Source organism: Mustelus asterias, chromosome 6 (assembly GCF_964213995.1).
Source record: "Mustelus asterias chromosome 6, sMusAst1.hap1.1, whole genome shotgun sequence".
Lineage (NCBI taxonomy): Eukaryota > Metazoa > Chordata > Chondrichthyes > Carcharhiniformes > Triakidae > Mustelus > Mustelus asterias.
Window position 1 is genome coordinate 9,966,485 of NC_135806.1, and position 21,679 is coordinate 9,988,163.

The 21,679-nt window shown below is 47.5% G+C and overlaps 1 protein-coding gene across 1 annotated transcript in view; it reads right to left on the bottom strand.

Annotated features, from left to right (window-relative positions):
• Positions 1-2,746: 2,746 nt before the first annotated feature.
• grin3a (glutamate receptor, ionotropic, N-methyl-D-aspartate 3A) overlaps positions 2,747-21,679 on the bottom strand; it is a 152,045-nt gene continuing 133,112 nt past the window's right edge. Inside the window, exons 7-9 of the mRNA XM_078215308.1 lie at positions 17,224-17,388; positions 8,781-8,854; positions 2,747-3,083 (exon numbers count right to left, since the gene is read on the bottom strand). Coding sequence (XP_078071434.1) covers positions 2,747-3,083; positions 8,781-8,854; positions 17,224-17,388 — 576 coding nt within the window. The remainder of the gene's footprint in view (positions 3,084-8,780; positions 8,855-17,223; positions 17,389-21,679) is intronic.

Here is a 21,679-nt window from a genome sequence, read left to right on the forward strand (position 1 = left end):
GGTACCTCATTGGCTTAAGAGCACTTTGGGACATCTTGCGGTCATGAAAGGTGCTATATAAATGCAATTCCTTCCTCCTATTCCTCTTCCAGCTGCCAGAGGAAGGGAAAATAAAACAGAAAATGCTGGAAAATATCAGCAGGTCAGACAGCATCTTTGGGGAGAGAATAGAGCTAACGTTTTGAGTCTGGATGACCCTTTCTCAGAGCTAAGAGCAAAGAAAATCAAATGAGATTTATACTATGAGGGTGGGAGTGGGGGGGGGGGGGGGCGGGCGGTGGGGTGGGGGGGGGGGGAGATGGTTGTAATTGGACAATGGAAATGTAAATGGTGATGTTGAAAGCTAAGTAATGTGCTAAAAGTGTCCATTAAGTGAACAGAATGTGTGAATGGCAGAACAGAGGGACAGATTATAAGGAACTACCTGAAGAATGCAGCAGTTGCCCTGAGTGACCTGTCAGATGTGCTGAGATTTTCCAGAAGTTTTTGTGTTTGTTTCAGATTCCAGCATCCACAGTATTTTGCCTTTCCCAGGACAAGGAGACTTTCATCCCAAATCCCAGCGGTAAAATGGGAAAGTGTTTTTTAAGTCACTGAACTATCTGATCCTCGCAACTTGAACCCCCTGAGTAGTGAAAGCTTTCAAGGCTTAACATTGATAAGGCGACACAGTGGTTAGCACTGGTGCCTTACAGCGCCAGGGACCCAGGTTCGATTCCCGGCTTGGGTCACTGTCTGCATGGAATTTGCATGTTCTCCCTGTGTCTGCATGGGTTTCCTTCGGGTGCTCCAGTTTCCTCCCACACTCCAAAGATGTGCAGGTTAAGTGGATTGGCCACGCTAAATGGCCCCTTAGTAGCAGGGGGACTAGCTAGCGTAAATGCATGGGGTTATCGAGATAGGGCTTAGGTGGGATTGTGGTCGGTGCAGACTCGATGGGCCAAAAGGCCTCCTTCTGCACTAGAGGGATTCTGTGATTCTTAAACTAGTTATGTTGAGTTCTATGGGGTCCTATTCCAAAAGTGTACATGGCTTTAAAATGTTGTTGAAACTAATGAGTTGTAGGTTACAAACATTCTCTAGGAGGTCATTTTGACTGTGGATATTGGTCCAAATTGGGCTTGTCCGTGGAACGTACATCCCATTGATATGAAAAAAATTAAAACCAGGATTGATGCATAACAAGCAGCTGTTGCGATAGCGCCAGTTTCCACGATCACCCAAAATTACACCTTTACATTTGTACGCAAATGGTACTTTAGTACAAAAAGCTCAGCGTTAAAACTGTACAATCACTTTTATCTTAGTCACCAGAAGTACTCGCAAATCCCAAGTGCTCCAAGATATTCCCTCCCTCTAGTCAGATGTATCAGATGGAAATAAACTCGCGTCAAACTTGCATCAATTGCGCGATAATTCTACTTCATTCATGGGCAAATAAAATGATCTGTTTACATTGCCAAGCAAAACTCCTGGGTAGTTCTGGAACCTTCCTACTGATATCAAAGGCACTGTTGGGGATTCGCCACTCATGGGACTCTGCCCAAGGAATTGTCCTCATGTGGGACACTGACCGAGGAATTGTCCTTATGTGGGACACTGACCGAGGAATTGTCCTCATGTGGGACACTGACCAAGGAATTGTCCTTATGTGGGACACTGACCGAGGAATTGTCCTCATGTGGGACACTGACCAAGGAATTGTCCTCATGTGGGACACTGACCGAGGAATTGTCCTTATGTGGGACACTGACCGAGGAATTGTCCTAATGTGGGACACTGACCGAGGAATTGTCCTCACTGGAGACCCATTCTTGCCCAAGTCCCTGTGCACAGGACCAAAGTGATTTCGGATGCCAAAGTCTCTGACAACAGTTGAACTGACCCATTAATGTTTGTGCGATTGTTGGGAATTTGTGCAGACAACGGTTTTCATACAAATCATGATTTTACTGTCAAAACCATTTACAAATTAGCAGTTTACACTACAACTTAATGACTCCCAGGTACGTCACCTCTGTTACGGCTGTGATACATCGAAACGGCAACAGACTAAGTGTCGGAAAAGATTCACGCCCCATCCACTGTCTGGGAGGTCTGCACGAAAAGCGACACAATAATTTAACGCGCTCACTCTTTCTAATGCACAACGTTCTGTACAAAGTCATTAGCCCGAACTGGTTCTTGTCTAAAGACATGGGATACAGTGATCCAACTCACAGCCTCATAGTAGCGTGTGCCGTCGAGACTTAACCCCGCAAAATATGCCAGCCTGCCACACACGAGGGCATATTCCATGGCGCGTAGAAAATCGTATGTTTATTAATTGAAGAAGTCTTGGGCCATATTGGAGGAGCACTGCCGTGCGCAGCTGAAGACCAAGAGGTTTGGGGGAAGGCTCTGTCAACTGCTCCGGATTAAATGAGCACTTTTACTGGACTGAGAGGCTCTTGATGGCTCCCTTTGACTGGGCAGTCTTTGGTATCCCTTCTGTTGGCCTTGGTGAACATCATTCTTCGAAATAGATGAAAAGAAACATTAAATTAAACACCAGCCCAGGGTTCTGGTCGGCATGTGCAAATTGCAGCTTCCTCTCCTTGGTGCAGTGCGCTAACTGGATTTGTTGAGGGCCAACCGGTTTTATATCGGGATTTATTTGTTACGTCAAAGACAATTTTAAAAAGAGAAAAGAGTTCAGAAAAAAACCCACCATTTTCCTCGTCATATGCTTCAGCTAGCACGAGTCTTATGATTCTGGCTTCCTGGCTGTTCTCTGATACTCTTCCAGTTCGTTTTTCCTGTCCATTGCTTTCTGCAGTTCCTGTTTGATGAGCTGAATCTGTTTTTCCAGTTCTGTGAGCTCATGAATGACTGAGTGCCTGGCTTTCGCCAGAGGTTCGGGTTTGCCATTGGAATTAATGGTGAGAGGGAGCTCTTTCACCACTGGGGGTAGGTCCTCGATCTGACAGGGTTTCAGTTTCATTTCAGGCTGTTGGACATCTTTGAAAATGCATTTCGGCTTGTTCCAATGAGAATGGCTGGTCGTATTCCATACAGTTTGCTGGTCATTTCCTACATTGCATCTGAAATCGAAAAAGTTTGATTTAAGTCAGGTCTGGACTGAAGATGGCATCTGCAAAACAAATCTACTGCCATACAATACATTATAGAATCCCTACAGTGCAGAAGGAGGCCATTTGGCCCATCGAATTTGCGCCAGTTTACCTTACCCAGGTCCTCTCCCCCATCCTATCCCCGTAACTCCACACATTTCCCAGGGCTAATCCATCTAACCTACACATCCTGAGACACTAAGGCCAATTCAGCATGGCTAATCCGGTTTCCTCCCACAGTCCAAAGATGCGCGGGTTAGATGCATTGGCCATGTTAAATTGCCTCTTAGTGTCCCAGGATGCATAGGTTAGAGAGATTAGCTGGGTAAATGTAAGGGATTACGGAGATAGGGCCTGGGTGGGATTGTTGTCGGTGCAGACTCGATGGGCTGAATGGCCTCCTTCTGCATTATAGGGTTTCCATGATAGTCCACCAAATCCACGCATCTTTGGACTGTGGGAGGAAACCGGAGCACCCGGAGGAAACCCACGCAGACACGGGGAGAACCTGCAAACTCCACACAGACAGTGGCCCGAGGCCGGAATTGAACCCGGGTTCCTGGAGCTGTGAGGCAGCAGTGCTAACCACTGTGCCACCGTGCTGCCCATAAAGTTCAGTTTTCTAACATGGGCTTGAGTTTAGGGAATTTCCTTTGGGAATATTATTCGCTTCGGGAATAATTCCTGAGCTGGTCATCAGCCTATTGGGCTGTATAATGAATGCTTCTTCCATGGCCAACAAGTCCTGGCGTTGGATTTGAACCCAGAGCCTAATGGTCACAAGGTAGGGACCTTACCATGAGCCACAAGACCCCCTGTATATGGAATAATACACAGGTTTCATCCCTCACTGTCTCTAATCAGCAGCCTAACAATGCTCCGAGCACTCTGTAGATCTCAGGTTCTGGCCTCTTATGCATGTCGAATTTCCTCCTCTCCATCATTGGCTGGCAATGTCAGCAGTCAGCCTGGCCCTAAGTCCTGGAATTCCCTCCCTAAAACACACTGCCTCCCTCTCTCTCCTTTTAATTTGCTCCTTAAAACACATCTCTGTGACCATCTGTGACCTTAAAACAGAAGAGGTGACATGGTGGCACAGTGGTTTGCACTGCTGCCTCACAGCGCCAGGGACTCGGGTTCAATTCCGGCCTCGGGTCACTGTCTGTGTTGAGTTTGCACATTCTCCCCATGTCTGCGTGGGTTTCCTCCGGGTGCTCTGGTTTCCTCCCACACTCCAAAGGTGTGTGGGTTAGGTTGATTGGCCGTGCTAAATTGCCCCTTAGTGGGTGAGCAGGTTAAATAAGCAGGGTTATGGGGATAGGTCCAGGATGGGATTGTGGTCGATGCAGACTTGATGGTCGAATGACCTCCTTCTGCACTGTAGGATTCTATGATTCTACATCTCCCTTATGTGGCTCACTGACAAATTTTGTCTGGTAACATGGTGGGTGGCACAGTGGCTGGCACTGCTGCCTCACAGCGCCAGGGACCCGAGTTCGATTCCCGGCTTGGGTGACTGTGTGGAGTTTGCACGTTCTCCCCATGTCTGCATGGGTTTCCTCCGGGTGCTCCGGTTTCCTCCCACACTCCAAAGATGTGCAGCTTAGGGAGATCAGTGGGGTAAATGCGTATGGTTATGGGGTTAGTGCAGGATACGGGCCTGGGTAAGGTGCTCATTCGGAGAGTCAGTGGAGACTCAATGGGCCAAATGGCCTCCTTCTGCACTGTAGGGATTGTATGATTTAACATTCCTGGGACATTTTACCACATTAAATGCATGATAGACATGCAGGTTGCTGTTTAGCAAACTCAAAGTCAAGTGGAAAATAATGCAACCAGAATTAGCAAATTTGCATTAAGTCCAATTAACAGTCCAACATTAATTTCTAGTTATCTTACCTATAGCCCCATGGGCCAACATCAAATGCTATTTCTTAATAAATCTCCTTCTGGCATGTAATAGAGAAATGCTTCAAAAGAAATTGAGTGGGAGGCACTAACGGAAACATGACACATTCATAGAATCCCTACAGTGCAGAAGGAGGCCATTCGACCCATCGAGCCTGCACCGACCACAATCCCACCCAGGCTCTATCCTTGTAACCCCATATATTTACCCTGCTAATCCCCCTGACACTAATGGACAATTTAGCATGGCCAATCCACCTAACTTGCACATCTTTGGACTGCGGGAGGAAACCGGAGCACCCGGAGGAAACCCACGCAGACACGGGGGGAATGTGCAAACTCCACACAGACAGTGACCCAAGCCGGGAATCGAATCCGGGTCCCTGGAGCTGTGAGACTGTGCCACCCTTGGTTCTTGGTAAATTACAAGTATAGACCCCCACAAAGTTACACATTTCTATGTAAGCTATTGTTTCACTAGGTAAATCTGTTTCACACATCAGGAGTAAATGTGATTTAAACCACTGAAGCTTTTCTCTTCTGATTTAAGGTAATTTTAACTTAACTTGCTGGGGTGAAATCTCATCCAGTCAGGAGAAAGTCAGTTTTACGCTCCATTGTTTTCTGCTTAGAGATTCATATCCCAGCTATAAATATATTCAATGATGGAACATTCACACCCACACATTCACAAGCCTTTGGACGAAGTAATTTTGGAACCATGGAATCCCGACTGTGCAGAAGGAGGCCATTCAGCCCATCGAGTCTACACCAACCCTCTGAAAGAGCATCTACCCAGGTCCACCTCCCATCGCCCTATTTCCGTAACCCCACACATTTAGCATGGCCTATCCCCCTAACCTGCACATCTTTGGACACTAAGGGGCAATTTAGCAGGTCAATCCACCTAACTTGCACATCTTTGGACACTAAGGGGCAATTTACTATGGCCAATCCACCTAACTTGCTCATCTTTGGACACTAAGAGCCAATTTAGCATGGCCAACTGACCTAACCTGCACATCTTGGGACACTAAGGGGCAATTTAGCATGGTCAATCAACTTAACCTGCACATCTTTGGACTGTGGGAGGAAATCGGACCACCCCGGAGGAAACTCACTCAGATACGGGGAGAATGGGCAAACTCCACATGGACAGTGACCCGTGGCTGGAATTGAACCCGGGTCCCTGACGCTGTGAGGTAGCTGTGCTAACCACTGTGCCACCGTGCCGTGCCGACTTCTCCTTCTCCCTGTTGAAGGTTCTCATTAAAATCTACCTCTTTGATCAACATTTGGCCATCCACTCTAATATTTCCCTATTGTATCTCGAACCCTTTGCTTTTGAACGCTCCTGTGAAACTCCTGAGATAGTATTACTGGGTCAAGGGTGCTTGACAAATACAAGTGATTGTTCTGGCTGTTAAGTGGCGTGTCGCAGCCAGTGTTTGTTCTCTGTGAGATGTACAGAGTGACTTCCGAGGAGGTCAGAGACTATTTTCTTTCAGTAAAACGCTTCAGCGGCCATTGGAGAAGATCAACTTTTAAAACGTTACCAAATAATCGATGCCTTCTTCAAAACCAGGAAGAGAAAAGTTCCTTACAAACGCATTCATGGCCACTGGCAGCAATTCAATTCTAACCTTCAAGATTAATACACATTTCAACCCGTGATAGAGGGCTTCACGATCAGGTTGCTGCATTGAATACGACACCAACTAAGTCACCAGCATTCTGTACATGGTAAATACAGGGTGCTGAGTTAGCTGGCAAATTGGTGTTTACTTCCCAGCAAGATTGTCCTGGTGTGATTTATGACATTACAAGCACATCTTACTTACTCCAAAGCCATTTGATTCCTCCTTATTTTCTATTCACCGGGAACAACTTGCATTTGCAGAACAGCTTTTACACAAAGTAAACAACTCCAGGTTCCTCACAAAGACATCAAGAAAAGAATGGGCACTGAATCAAAGGGGGAAGTGTTGGCACGAGTGATTGGTAGCTTGGTCAAAGAGTTGGGTTTCAGAGAGGAGCTTTGACAAAAGGGAGCAAGGTGAAGCGGATGAGGGCTTCAGGGAGGGAATTCCCAGAGCTTGTGGGAAGTCATGGCTACTATTGGTGGAGCAAGTTACGAAGGGTGGGATTTTCCGGTCCTTCCCACCGGCAGATCTTTGCATTCGGCCCAAGGCGACCTCCCCACTGTGCGATGGGTTACCCAGTGGTGGGACGGGCGAGCTACTCAAGATGGCGTAGACAGCAGTGAGACTGGAAGGTCCCGCCAGTGGTGAGCCACCAGAAAACATGCCCTTGAGGTGGTGGTGAGCTGCCTTCTTGCACTGCTGTGTAGGTACTCCCATAGTGCTGTTAGGGAGGGAGCTACAGCAATCTGACCCAGTGACAGTGAAAGAACATAGAATCAAGAATCCCTGCAGTGCAGAAGGAAGCCATTCGGCCCATCGAGTCTGCACCGACTACAATCCCACCACAGGCCCTATCCCCGTAACCCCACCTAAATCCGGGGAAAGGCAAGGTATATGGACAAACTGGAGCTGGGATGGTGGTTTCAAAGGAAGAAGGGCTCAAGGTGAGGCTTCCTTTTGAGGAGGAAGTTGATGGTGGCTGCTTTCAAAGGGAAGGGGGTCATAACTGAGGAGGGAATGGTGGCAAGGAGGGAAAGTTGGATCAAATGTTATGTAAAAAAAAACAGGATATAGGTTTCATGGATGAGATGAGCAAACACGAGAGAAAAGAGGAGAGAAACTGGAGGCAGTGGTAGGTTTAGGGTTAAGCGCAGAGGTTCTGGGGGTGTTGGTTTCTGGTGGGAACTTTGGTTTGGTAGAAAGGATGGTGCCTGACATTAGTGACAAAGACACTTCCAATTTGAGGGTGATACAGCTGAGAGCGGAGAAAAGAAGCTTGGAAGACATCATTGCTCTCAGCATGATCCCACAATCATTCCGACCGAGTAAAGCCTAATGGCGCCACATCTAGTCCAGCCATATGGATGGTAATCCACTGCTATAGTCTTCATTCCTTACACTTGAAGAAATAAGGATGTGGATGAAACCAAGAGAAATAACTAGGATGATGAACTGTTGAGGTTTGAAAGGGACAGGAGCATCAAAGGGTGAGCTGAGGGAACAAACTAACAGCTACAGAATTATTATGGTAAAGAAAAGACCGAAGGCTGGTCCATTTGAGCACTGTTGGATCAGATATACAAATTCAAAAATATTTCCAAACTTTATACAAAGTGATGTATGTGGGCGACGTATAGAAAGAACCAATTCTTAAATTCCTAATCTCATCATCCAACATTTTTTGCATTTTGTGCATCATGCACAACATTTTTTGCCCATCTCTAGTTGCCCTTGGGAAGTTGGTGTTGAGCCACCTTCATGAACCATCTGGTGCAGGTACACGCATGGCGTATGGACGACAAGGGGCCATTTATTTGTGAGGTACATTCGCCAAACAATGAAGGAGGATCACGGAACGCCAAAATCGTTGATACTGTGACAGTCGTGATGAAACTGGAAAATAAGGCCAAGGAATTATAACAGAAAGCAAGAAGTTGACTTAACAAATGAATGCTTTGGAGTGGGAGTTTCACCGCGTGGGAACATGAGTCACTGGCTCGCTCGCTACACTTTTCTGTTCAAAAATTCACCCCATGACTTCTTAAATTGTGAAAAGCATCTTTGAGAAAAAGAATGCAGATGACTGAGTGCTATTTATATAACCAAGCTCCCTTACCTTGTTTGTAGTCTGTTCAGTTTGCGCTGAAATTGTTCGTCATTGAAGGATGTATTTAAAGCTCGATGGAATCGCTGAAAAGGATAAACAGGTTATTCACTGTGTTTGCAATCTACTTTTCTTCCATTCATTCGTGGGATGTGGGCTAGACCAGCATTTATGGCCCATCCCATGAGGGATGGCCTCAAAATAAGGGGGAGCAGATTTAGGACTTAGTTGAGGAGGAACTTCTTCACCCAAAGGGTTGTGAATCTGTGGAATTCCCTGCCCAGTGAAGCACTTGAGGCTACCTCGTTGAAAGTTTTTAAGACAAAGATAGATTTTTGAACAGTGAAGGAATTAAGGGTTATGGTGAGCGGGCGGGTAAGTGGAGTGAGTCCACAAAAAGACCAGCCATGATTTTATTGAATGGCGGAGCAGGCTCGAGGGGCCAGGTGGCCTACTCCTGCTCCTAGTTCTTATATTCTTATCCTAAATTGCCCTTGAGAATGTGGTGGTGAGCTGCCTTCTTGCACTGCTATGTAGGACTCCCACATGCTGTTAGGGAGGGAACTCAGCAATTTGGCCCAGTGACAGTGAAGGAACATAGAATCAGAGAATCCCTACAGTGCAGAAGGAGGTCATTCGACCCATCGAGTCTGCACTGACAACAATCCCACCCAGGGCCCTATCCCCGTAACTCTACGTATTTACCTTGCTAATCCCCCTGACACTAAGGGGCAATTTAGCATGGCCAATCCACCTAACCCGCACATCTTTGGACTGTGGGACGAAAGCAGAGCACCCAGAGGAAACCCACGCAGACACGGGGAGAATGTGCAAACTCCAGACAGACAGTGCCAGGCAAGTTTTTTTTACACAGAGGGTGGTGAATGTCTGCAATGCGCTGCCCCCTGGGGAGGTGGTGGGAGTAGGTATGATAGCAGCATTTAAGGGGAAACTAGACGAATACATGAATAGGATGGGAATGGAAGGATACGGACTCTGTAAGTGCATACGGTTTTAGTTTAGGCAGGCATCATGATCGGCGCAGGCTTGGAGGGCCGAAGGGCCTGATCTTGTGCTGTATTATTCTTTGTTCACACAGACAGTCACCCAAGGCCAGAATCGAACCCGGGTCCCTGGTGCATTGAGGCAACCGTGCTAACCACTCTGCCACCGTGTCAATGATATAATTTTAATCCAGGATAGAATGAGCTTGGAGGCGAAGATTGGAGCTAGGTAATAGTGTGTCCAGGCACCTGCTGTTGTCTCAATCTGGGTGTTAGAGGAAGCCTTAGTGAGTCGCTGCAATGCAGGCTGGTCCATCTTGTGGCCCGAGGGCCGAATGCAGCTATAAAAACCCTGCCAAAAGGTCCCAGAAGCCAGTGTTCACAATGCCGGTCAAACAGCAAGTTTGAATGGAAGAATCCTCATGGAGCTGCTCCTCCAATCACAGGCTGTTCCTTTCCTATGTTTTTGGCTAATAGGCTCAGCGGTGAGCCAATCCGCAGCAAATGTGAGAAACAATCTGTGATTGGAGCAGCAGTGAGGTTGAGTTCAGGGCCTGAGGAACTGGACCCCGGGGAACCGAGGGCTGGGGAGCCGGCTCGGGTAGCCGAGGGCGGAATGTCAAAGAGTGAGGTCAGGGAAGCGAGGGCTGGGGAGCAAGGCTCAAGGAGTGGAGGTGTCGGGGTGTTGTACCCAGGGGGCACAGGTGCTGGGTAGCAGGGCCCAGGCATCCAGACCTGGAGATGGTCCGTGCCTGGCACTTATGTGGCACAAACAATTCAAACGACAACAACACTTAGTTAGGTGGATTGGCCATGCTAAATTGCCCCTTGGTGTCTGAAGATGTGCAGGTTAGGTGGATTGGCCATGATGCAAGGTGGCACAGTGGTTAGCACTGCTGCCTCACAGCACCAGGGATACAGGTTCAATTCTAACCTCGGGTGACTGTGTGGAGTTTGCACGTTCTTCCCGTGTCTGCGTGGATTTCCTCCGGGTGCTCTGGTTTCCTCCCATAACCCAAAGATGTGCGGGTTAGGTGGATTGGCCATGCTGAATTGCCCCTTAGTGTCAGAGGGATTAGCAGGGTAAATATGTGGGATTATGGAGATAGGACCTTGGTGGAATTGTTGGTGCAGGCACAATGGACCGAATGATCTCCTTCTGCACTGTAATGTAGTGCAGTGATCAATGCGTGGGGTTACGGGGATGGGCAAGGGGGTGGGGGGGCGGGGGGCAGTGGCCTTGGGAGAGTGCTCTTCGGAGAGTTGGTGCAGGTATGATGGGCTGAATAGCCTCCTTCTGCATTGTAGAGATTCCATGAGATGCGCGCTCTCATAAATGACCAAACTAGTAAGTTAATCCATTATGGAACCTCGCAATAACCATGTGGGTCTGTGCTGAGATGTGACGATTTGTAACAAATGCAACAATATAGCCACGATCACCAGCCTTAGAATCAGCAAGGGTATCGTATTCCAATCACAACCCAGTTACCACTGCTGATGGAGAGATACTCAGATGTCAGGAGCAGAGTATCGATCCCACTGGTACTCTCAAAGGCCTCCTCAGAGCAGATGAGGCGATGAGAAGACTTGAGAGAGGCGTCAAAAGTTAAGAATGGTTTTGATCATCGTAAATAAAGAGAAACTGCAGTGAAGGGGCACAGCCTGAAGATAATTGACAAAAGAGGTGACAAGAAATTCAGTTTCTCAGTGGGCTGTCGCGATCTGGAATGCATGGCCGATGTATAAAGTCACCAGGGGCTTGGATTGGATGAATGTACATGGAGCGAGGTTTTCCGGCCGCGCTCGCCCCAAAACTGGAAAATCCCGCCCCAGGCCAATGGACCGTTGCGTGGTCTATGGTCTTTCCCCTCCGCCCGCTACAATTGCCGTGGCAGGCGCAATGGGAGAAATCCCCCCCATAGCCTTTTTCCCAGGGAGGGTGAATTGAAAACCAGAGGGCATAGGTTAAAGTGAGAGGGAAAAGATTTAAAATGGACCTAAGGGGCAACTTCTTCACACAGAGTATTTAAAAAAAAATATTTATTCATGGCACATGGGCGTCGCTGGCTGGGCCAGCATTTATTGCCCATCCCTAGTTGCCCTTCCTCAGAGGGCAATTGCTGTGGCTCTGGAGTCACATGTAGGCCAGGCCAGATAAGGACGACAGATTTCCTTCCCTAAAGGGTCATTAGTGAACCAGATCAGTTTTTCCAACAATTGACAATGGTTTCATGGTCATCAATAGATTCTTAATTCCAGATTTTATGGAATGAGCTTCCAGAGAAAGTGGTTGAGGCAGGTACAACAGCAACATTTAAAAAGCATTTAGATAAGTACATGGATGGGAAAGGATTAGTGGGATATGGGCTAAACGCGGGCAATTGGGACTAGCTGGGAGGGCACCATGGTCAGCATGGACCGGTTGGGCCGATGGGCCTGTTTCGTGCTATATCGCTCTGTGACTATGAGTGGGATTTTATGGCCTCACTCGTCTCGAAACCATAAAATCCCGCCCAAGGTCAACTGACCTACCCATTGTCCATCCCTCGCCCACTCCGATTCCCATGGCGGGCAAAATTCCGGCATATGTCTCTGAAGGATGATGTAAACATATTCAGTAGTAACATTCGAAAGAGAATTGGATAGATACTTGAAGGGAATAAAATCTACAGGAATCTATGAGAAAAGAACAGGAGTGTGCAACCACCAGGAGCAGGCACAGAGATGGGAACGGAATGGCCCCCATCCATGCTGCACCATTTATTTGATTCTTTTAAAAAGTATCAGGTCAGGGAAGGTAACAATGGGATTGCAACTGAGCGAGTCAAATTCTTTAGGGAAGGAAATCCAGCTAAAAATTGGCAAGTGACTAATAACACGCTATGTGTCAGGAAAAATCTTGAGGGCATGAAAATAACAGGGAAACCCAATAAATTGGAATGTGTTCTGCTCTTCTTACAAGTGGAAACTACTGAAAGGCAGGGCAGTTTGGTTAGGGTAATGGAACTAGTGCTTTTGATATGTTGATGAGCCTAGCAACACTGAAAACAGATGTATACCTAAGGCAAGTTGGTAACAATGGGAGATTGAACATAAAGGGATTGAATAAGATGTCACAGATTCAAAGGAGGAGACAAGGTGTGAACTTCGCATTTACATTCTGAAAGGTAGACTCATAAAATGGAAGGTAATAAAGTCTGACTTCTGAAGAGGTTCGTTCAGACGAGAGAAGATCACAAGGCGGAAAAAAAACATATTAGAGACAATCCAACCTATGCAAGGGTAGACCTTCAGAGACATCAACCCACAGCAGGAATAGTTGGTTTAACTCCCAGAAAGCTGTGTCTGTGAAGAAAGTCTGCCTTGAACAAACAGTTGTTTTGTCTGACATCAGAAGCAACTCCAAAAAAATAGAGCTAACTGCCTGGTGTGGTAGCTATTATTGGATTTTGCTTAGAACTTTAAAAAAATCTGAGATGTTGTGGAAGTCTGGGGAGAATGAGCAGTCGTGAAATAAAGGTGTTTAGAATGGCTAAAGTTAGTGATACGGTGTTTCGCCATTGTTTTAATTAAGTGTTGTCTATTTTGTTGCTTAATAAAAATTTATTTCATTTATAATCATCACAAAACACCTGGGACATCATCCTGTGCTTTTCAAATCATTCTTCACATTATTTCAAATTGGAAAATACGGTCAAATGCCCTTGTTTCCCTTCTGGGATAACCTGGCGTTTACCATCAGCAATGCTCTTAACACACGCGCACCACTCTGTGGGATGTGGGCATCACTGACAAGGCTGGCATTTGTTGCCCACCTCTCGTGGCTCTTGAACTGAGCAGGTCATTTCAGAGGCAACCACATTGCTGTGTGGATCTGCAGTTATGTGGAGGCCAGATCAGGTCAGGACAGCAGATTTCCTTCCCTGAAGGAAACTAGTGAAAGATGTTTTTTTTAACAACAGTCAATGATAGTTGTCATGGTCACGATGAGACTAGCTTTATATTCCAGATTAATGAACTGAATTTAAATTTCACCAATTGCCTTGGTGGGATTTGAACCCGTGTCCCCAGAGCATTAGCCAGGGCCTCTGGAATACTAGCCCAATGATATCACCACTACACCACCATCTTCCCATTATATGACATGAGTTTCCCTGTTCCTTTTGTAGAAAAGTCATGTACTAGGAAACATAGGTTTAAGGTGCGTGGGGAAAAGTTTAGAGGAGATGTGTGAGGCAAGTTTTTTTGCACAGAAGGTGGTGAATGTCTGGAACGTGCTGTTCGGGGAGGTGTTGGGAGCAGGTACGATGATGGCATTTAAGAGGCATCTAGACAAATACGTGAATAGGATGGGAATGGAAGGATACGGACTCCGTAAGTGCACACGGTTTTAGTTTAGACAGGCATCATGATCGGAGCAGGCTTGGAGGGCCGAAGGGCCTGTTCCTTTGCTGTACCGTTCTTTGTTCTTCTATGTCCTTTGTTCCAAATTCTCTAAAGGAGGTACTTGGAGGAGCAGGGCAGCACTCTTAATGGTTCCATAAGGCTTACCAATTTATTCGATTTTAAAGGGTTGTGAAAACAGAGAGAGGGTTTAAAGGGTTACAATGTAAGGATAGGTTTATATAGATTAGGCTTCCATTTGCATTAATACAAAAGCCTAAGGGGTAACATACCTGGGGTGTTCAAAGGAATTGATAAGGTAGATAAAGTGAACTCATTTTCTCAGTGAGGGGAGTCCCAAAGTTAGACAGCATAACCACAAAATTAGAGTTAAGGCGTCTTGTCAGGAAGCACGTGTCACATTAAGAGTAATGACATTCTGCAACTCGCTCCTCCAAATAACTGTTGAGGCTGGAGATCAGATTGGAAAATGTCAAAACTGAGATGGATTAATTTTTGTTAGGCAAGGGTTTGAAGAGTTACAGAACCAAGATGGGTATGATGGAGGTAAGGTACAGATCAGCTGTGTTCTACTTGCTTGGCAGAACAGGTGCGAGGGGCTGAATGGCCTCCGCCTGTCCTTATGAATGTCATCCACGTAAGGACAAAACCCACTCTGCTAACGTATGGACAGCCTCATAAATCTGACTAGTTTTCCTCCTATGAACATGTCTCCTGCTTCACTGAGCTTCAGCTCCCAGGAGACACTGGAAGAACCCGCTCAGGAATGCAGTCTGCTTCTTTGATACATAATCAATTTTGCAGACAACCAAAATAATGGACTAAAAAGTTGTCTACCAAGTGGATTTTCCAATCAATGTGCACATATAAAGTATTACCTGCCAATTTCTACTTCCCATTTTTGGCTCGTGTCCACACCAATCACCAGGCAAGAGAGTTCTCTTCCTGTTGGGGAGCACTTCAGCGGTCACGGGCATTCGGCCTCTGATCTCCGGGTAAGTGTTCTCCAAGGCGGCCTTCACGACACACGACAACGCAGAGTCGTTGAGCAGAGACTGATAGCCAAGTTCCGCACACATGAGGACGGCCTCAACCGGGATCTTGGGTTCATGTCACACTATCTGTAACCCCCATGACTTGCCTGGGCTTGCAAAATCTCACTAACTGTCCTGGCTGGAGACAATACACATCTCTTTAACCTGTGCTTAACCCTCTCTCCACTCACATTGTCTGTACCTTTAAGACTTGATCACCTGTAAAGACTCGCATTCCAACCATTATTTTGTAAATTGAGTTTGTGTCTTTATATACCCTGTTTGTGAACAGAACTCCCACTTACTTGACGAAGGAGCAGCGCTCCGAAAGCTAGTGGCTTTTGCTACCAAATAAACCTGTTGGACTTTAACCTGGTGTTGTGAGACTTCTTACCACACTAGATTGTCCAGACAATATGATGCACTCTTCACTATTCCAATTTCAATTCTCTTCTCGCACCAAGTGATGCACTGACGCAGACTCTTATCTGTTTCAATAGCTAGTAAGTTGCTAGTCTGTCACCAGGGGTTTATAGCTTGGGGGGCGCCACTGCATCAAGCATGGCTGACCAGGAATCTCTCCCAGTCTTACCGCAGATATTGGTGTGTTTGGATGGATTTTGCAGGTTGACGCTCAACCTGTTTGACCTTGTTATGAATGCACCTTCCTTGGCCAACAAGGGCAGCACGGTGGCACAGTGGTTAGCACCACTGCCTCACAGTGCCAGGGACCCAGGTTCGATTCCCGGCTTGGGTCACTGTCTGTATGGAGTTTGCACATTCTCCCCGTGCCTGCGTGAGTTTCCTCTGGGTGCTCCTGTTTCCTCCCACAGTCCAAAGATGTGCAGGTTAGGTGGATTGGTCATGCTAAATTGCCCCTTAGTGTCAGGGGGACTAGCTAGGGTAAATGCATGGGATAGGGAATAGGGCCTGGGTGGGATTGTGGTCAGTGCAGACTCGATGGGCCAAATGGCCTCCTTCTGCACTGTAGGGATTCTATGATTCTAAGTCCAGGGGTGGGACTTGAACCCAGAGCTTCTGGCTCAGAGGCAGCGGCAAAATCCACTGCATGACTTTACTGTGGACCTGTGACTCACTGGATCTGTATTAAGGATGCTCAGATGTACCTCGACTGGTCCAGTTGCCTGGACTCTCAGTTATGGACTGCCCTTGCTATCAACCTTTCCACTTCTCTCCCCTGCTCTAAGATACTTCTTTGGTTAGGATTTTGGTCATCTCTTTTCATGGCTCCATGTCCAATTAAACAAAGATATGAGCTGGGAGCAGGAGTAGGCCACTCGGCCCCTTGAACCTGTCCGCCATTCAATAAGATCATGGCTGATCTGATTATAACCTCAACCCCACATTCCTGCCAAACCCCCAATAACCTTTCACCCCCTTGTTAATCAAGAATCTGTCTAGCTCTGCCTTAGAAAATATTCCAAGACTATCGGCGGAATTTTCCCATCCTGCCCTCTGTGGGAATTGGAGTGGGCAAGGGGCAGATCATGGAAAGATACGTTGACCTCGAGCGAGATTTTATGGTTTTGGGACGAGCGAGGCCATAAAATCCCGCCCTCTCCATTCACTGCCTTTTGAGGAACAGAGTTCCAGAGGCTCAAGGCTCTCTGAGGGAAAGAAATTCTCCTCATCTCCGTCTTAAATGAGCAACCCCTTATTTTCAAACAGTGACCCCTAGTTCTAGAATCTCCCACAAGAGAAAACATCCTCTCCACATCTTGAAGGTTTTGATCAAGTTGCTTCTTGCTCTTCTAAACCCTTTCCTCCAATGCCGCCCATTCAAAGAACAACAAGAGGAGCACCCGGAGGAAACCCACGCAGACACGGGGAGAATGTGCAGACTCCGCACAGACAGTCACCCGAGGCCGGAATCAAACCCTGGTCCCTGGCACTGTGAGGCAGCAGTGCCCCTATGTATGAAATAGTTCATGCCCTCGTGCTGTTTCAATGGGGGAACCATTAGCAACGCTACATTTCATTGACCCTTACCTGGCTTGTATGGAGCCAATACTTAAGCCGCGGCTTCCTTTTGATCCGGGGAAGCACCAGTCTGTAGATTATATGCTCGCCGACTGTTGCAAGGAGGGAACCGATGACACCAACGCAGAGCAACACGAAGAGTCCGGAAAAGTGCTTGATGCCCATTTGTAAAGTCTGTGAACAGAGAGCAAGTGCCTCCATTACCCCTCGGGAATTCAGTTGTTAAGAAGCATATAAAATATTCTGGGCAATGGGAGGTTAGGTGAGTGCCGTGCTCTTCAATTTGGTGTTGCAACCTATTTCTCCCCCCGGACAAAATCCACACGCCCTGAGTTTTCCCAGCTCGGCAGAGCTTGGGGTTAAGCTGTTTAATAGTTTATGGCTGGTAATGGCATGGCATGAGGGCAATTTTAACTTTGGCCAATTCGACCGAAAACAATCAGCTGCCCGACACGCATCTCTCCCAGATTTGTCAAGCCGGGGAAGATCACACAGCTGGGATATACAGAGGGAAAGTGGGAAGCAGAGGGGAAAAGAAGGAACTGCATAAATAAGGCACAAAGGGAATTGGACAGGGAAGGCAAGCAAGCAGACAGCTACAAAGAGAGACAGATGTTAAATAAATAACCTACGAGTAATGCCACAGGAGATCATCTAATGCATAAAGTGCCAATGACGTTTGCAAGTTGAACTTTTGGGATTCTTCATCACTTTGACTGTCAATGTTTTAGCTCATAGTAGTCAAAATAGGTTCCTCAGATCCATGGCTGGAATTAAGTTTATTTATTAGCGTCACAAGTAGGCTTACATTAACACTGCAATGAAGTTACTGTGAAAATCCCCGAGTCGCCACACTCTGGCGCCTGTTAGGGTACACTGAGGGAGAATTTAGCACGGCCAGTGCACCCTAACCAGCACGTTTTTCGGACTGTGGGAGGAATCATAGAAACCCAACAGTGCAGAAGGAGGCCATACAGCCCATCGAGTCTGCACCAACAACAATCCCTCCCCAAAACCTATCCCCATAACCCCACATATTTACCCTGCTAACCCTTCTAACCTACACATCCTGGGACACCAGGGGACAATTTATTATGGCCACTCCACCTAACTCGCACATCTTTGGACTGTGGGAGGAAACCGGGGCACCCGGTGGAAGCCCACGCAGACACGGGGAGAATGTGCAAGCTCCACACAGACAGTCTCTCAAGCGGGGAATCGAACTCGGGTCCCTGGTGCTGTGAAGCAGCGGTGCTAACCACTGTCCCACCGTCCCCCCCCAATCGGAATTCTCCAATCTTGTTCTCCCTGCCATCACTGCCAGCGAGAACGGAGAATTTGGCGCTCAGCCAAAACTCCATTCACTGCAGCGGGTCCGGAGAATCCCAGCCGCGGGCGAGGTCGGAGAATTCTGGCCCCTTGAAATCACTTTGAAATTTGAGATTGATGGACCTTGGTTAACCAAAGATCATAGAATCATAGAATCCCTATAGTGCAGAAAGAGGCCATTCTGCCCATTGAGTCTGCACTAGCTACAATCCCTCCCAGGCCCTATTCCCATGAACCCACATATTTACCCTGCTCATCCCCCTGACACTAGGGCCAATTCAGCATGGCCAATCAAACTAACTCGTGCATCTTTGGACGGTGGGAGGAAGCCGGAGCACCTGGAGGAAACCCACGCAGACACGGGGAGAACGTGCAAACTCCACACACACAGTGACCCAAGCCGGGAATCGAACCCCAGTCTCTGGTGCTGTGAGGCAGCAGTGCTAACCACTGTGCCCACCGTGCCGCCCAAATGCTCCATGTTCAGCCGCAATCACGCTGAAAGGCAGCGGAACAGGTTTGAAGGACGGAGTGGCCTCCTTCTGTACCTAAGATCAGCTATCAGGGTAACCCATCCAACTTCGTATGTGTGCGCATAGGACTAAAGAGGAAAAGGAATCTCCACTGTAAAGAGTTCACAGCAGATTCTGTTTCGAAACAACATAGCGACTCTGCCAGCTTTCATTAACCGGTGCGCACCTTCGCTGGGTTCTGTTTTTATTTTTGGGAGTAATATTCAGTGCACACACAAGGTGGCAGCAGAGGCTCTCCTCACTGGAAGGAACTTTATCCTGTGGAGGATGTTAATTCACACAGGGATAAAGCTGCTGCCTCAAAGTCAAAGGATGGAAAAAAATAGATGGCCAATTCGCTACAGTTTTTACTTTAAGGCACAGCTTTGCATTTTGAGTTCTGGGGCAGAACTTCCTGTGTCTCCATGACCAGGGACAAGTGCGATCAGGGTGCAAAGGCAATACCTGATGTGAAAGACCTCCGCTCCTGAATTTCCTCAATCCTTTATATTCTTCCTATCCATCCCTCCAGCCAGACACGTTTCAGTTCCTGCAATGGTTCTGTTCCCAGGGCGAAGAGAAACACGCTGAAAGTTGCCAATTGGGCAGATGTTGCCGTTGGAAAAATGGGTGCACGTGTGGGCGTGACATCAGGCGTAACTTACATGGGTTTCCTCCGGGTGCTCCGGTTTCCTCCCACAGTCCGAAAGACGTGCTGGTGAGTTGCATTGGCCATGCTGAATTCTCCCTCAGTGTACCCGAACAGGCGCCGGAGCGTGGCGACTAGGGGATTTTCACTGTAGCTTCATTGCAGTGTTAATGTAAGCCTACTTGTGACACTAATAAATAACTTGATAAAACACTCTTCCCCTCATAATTTGTTACAAGGAGAGGCTGGATAGACTGGGACTTCTTTTCTCTGGAGGGTAGGAGGCTGAGGGGTGATCTTATAGAGGTCTATAAAATAATGAGGGGCATAGACCAGCTAGATAGTCAATATCTTTTCCCAAAGGTAGGGGAGTCTAAAACTAGAGGGCATAAGTTTAAGTTGAGAGGGGAGAGATACAAAAGTGTCCAGAGGGGCAATTTTTTCACACAGAGGGTGGTGAGTGTCTGGAACAAGCTGCCAGATGTAGTAGTAGAGGTGGGTACAATTTTATCTTTTAAAAAGCGTTTAGACAGTTACATGGGTAAGATGGGTATAGAGGAATATGGGCCAAATGTGGGCAATTGGGACGCGCTTAGGGGTTTAAAAAAAAAGGGCAACATGGACAAGTTGGGCCGAAGGTCTTGTTTCCATGCTGTAAACCTCTATGACTCTAAGACCTCAATCAAGTCACCCTCTCAGCCTTCTTTGTTCAAACCTATCCAATCTCTCCTCATAACTACACTTTTGTAGCCCTGGCAACATTCTTGTAAACCTCCTCTGCACTTTCTCTCCGATGTTCCTACATTCTGCTGCCTGAACCCCACCACAACCCGCTTCTACAGTCTTACCAGCAACCGCTGCCCACCCTTCTACTGTGCCCCAGAACAACCACCGCTTCCACCCCCACCATGCCCCCCTGGCCGAAGTGTGCCTTATTCTTTTTCCCCAGAGCTGGATCTCCATGATCAAACCACACGCGATGAGCTGAATATTCCGCCTCCTGAACAGGCTGAAGGGGAGTCTCAGGAATATTGTTGAGCACCTTCCCATATCTCGGCAGCCACCAATGACAAGGAGGTAAGCTGTGAGCCCAGCCTTCCACAAAATACGGCAGTGAGTGCTCGACAACAACACGGAGCTCCGCGAGTCGACGCAAGTCCCAGTGTGCAGAGCAGTTTTTGTCACCACACTCCTGCACTACACTGAGACTGGGACCGAGCAGCGACACGTGAGTGCTGGAGGGACTCCATCAGCAATACCGCTCCTGATACCTCCAGATTCAAGGGGAGGACAGTCGACCACCACTCGTGTCCGTGTTGAAGCTGAATCCACAAGGATTTGGCAAAACTCCAGCAAATTCAACTGGACTTGGCACGGTGTCTAGCTTGGTGAAAATCATCTCCCCCTACCCTAGTTTCTCAGTTATGTATCAAAGGCCCTATAGGAGGACTAAGCCCCTCAATTCTCTAGGCAGAGCAGAGAGTGCAAATCTAAACTGGCTTGCCTCGGTAAGTCTCACGGGGTTGATTCAGTTGTCGTATCCTCCTCAACTTATTCTGTAATCTGATCATAGGTCATAGAATTCCTACAGTGCAGAAGGACAAAGGGTCGTGAATGTAGCCCAATCCATCACGCAAACCAGCCTCCCATCCACTGACTCCGTCTACACTTCCTGCTGCCTCGGCAAAGCAGCCAGCATAATTAAGGACCCCATGCACCCTGGACATTCTCTCTTCCACCTTCTTCCGTCGGGAAAAGTCTGAGGTCATGTACCAACCGACTCAGGAGCAACTTCTTCCCTGCTGTCAACAGGTGCTTGAATGGTCCTATCACATAGTGAGCTGATCTTTCTCTACACCCGATCTGTGACTGTAACACTACATTCTGCACCCTCTCCTTTCCTTCTCCCCTATGTACTCTACGAACGGTATGGTTTGACTGGATAGTGCGTAAGAAACAATACTTTTCACTGTAT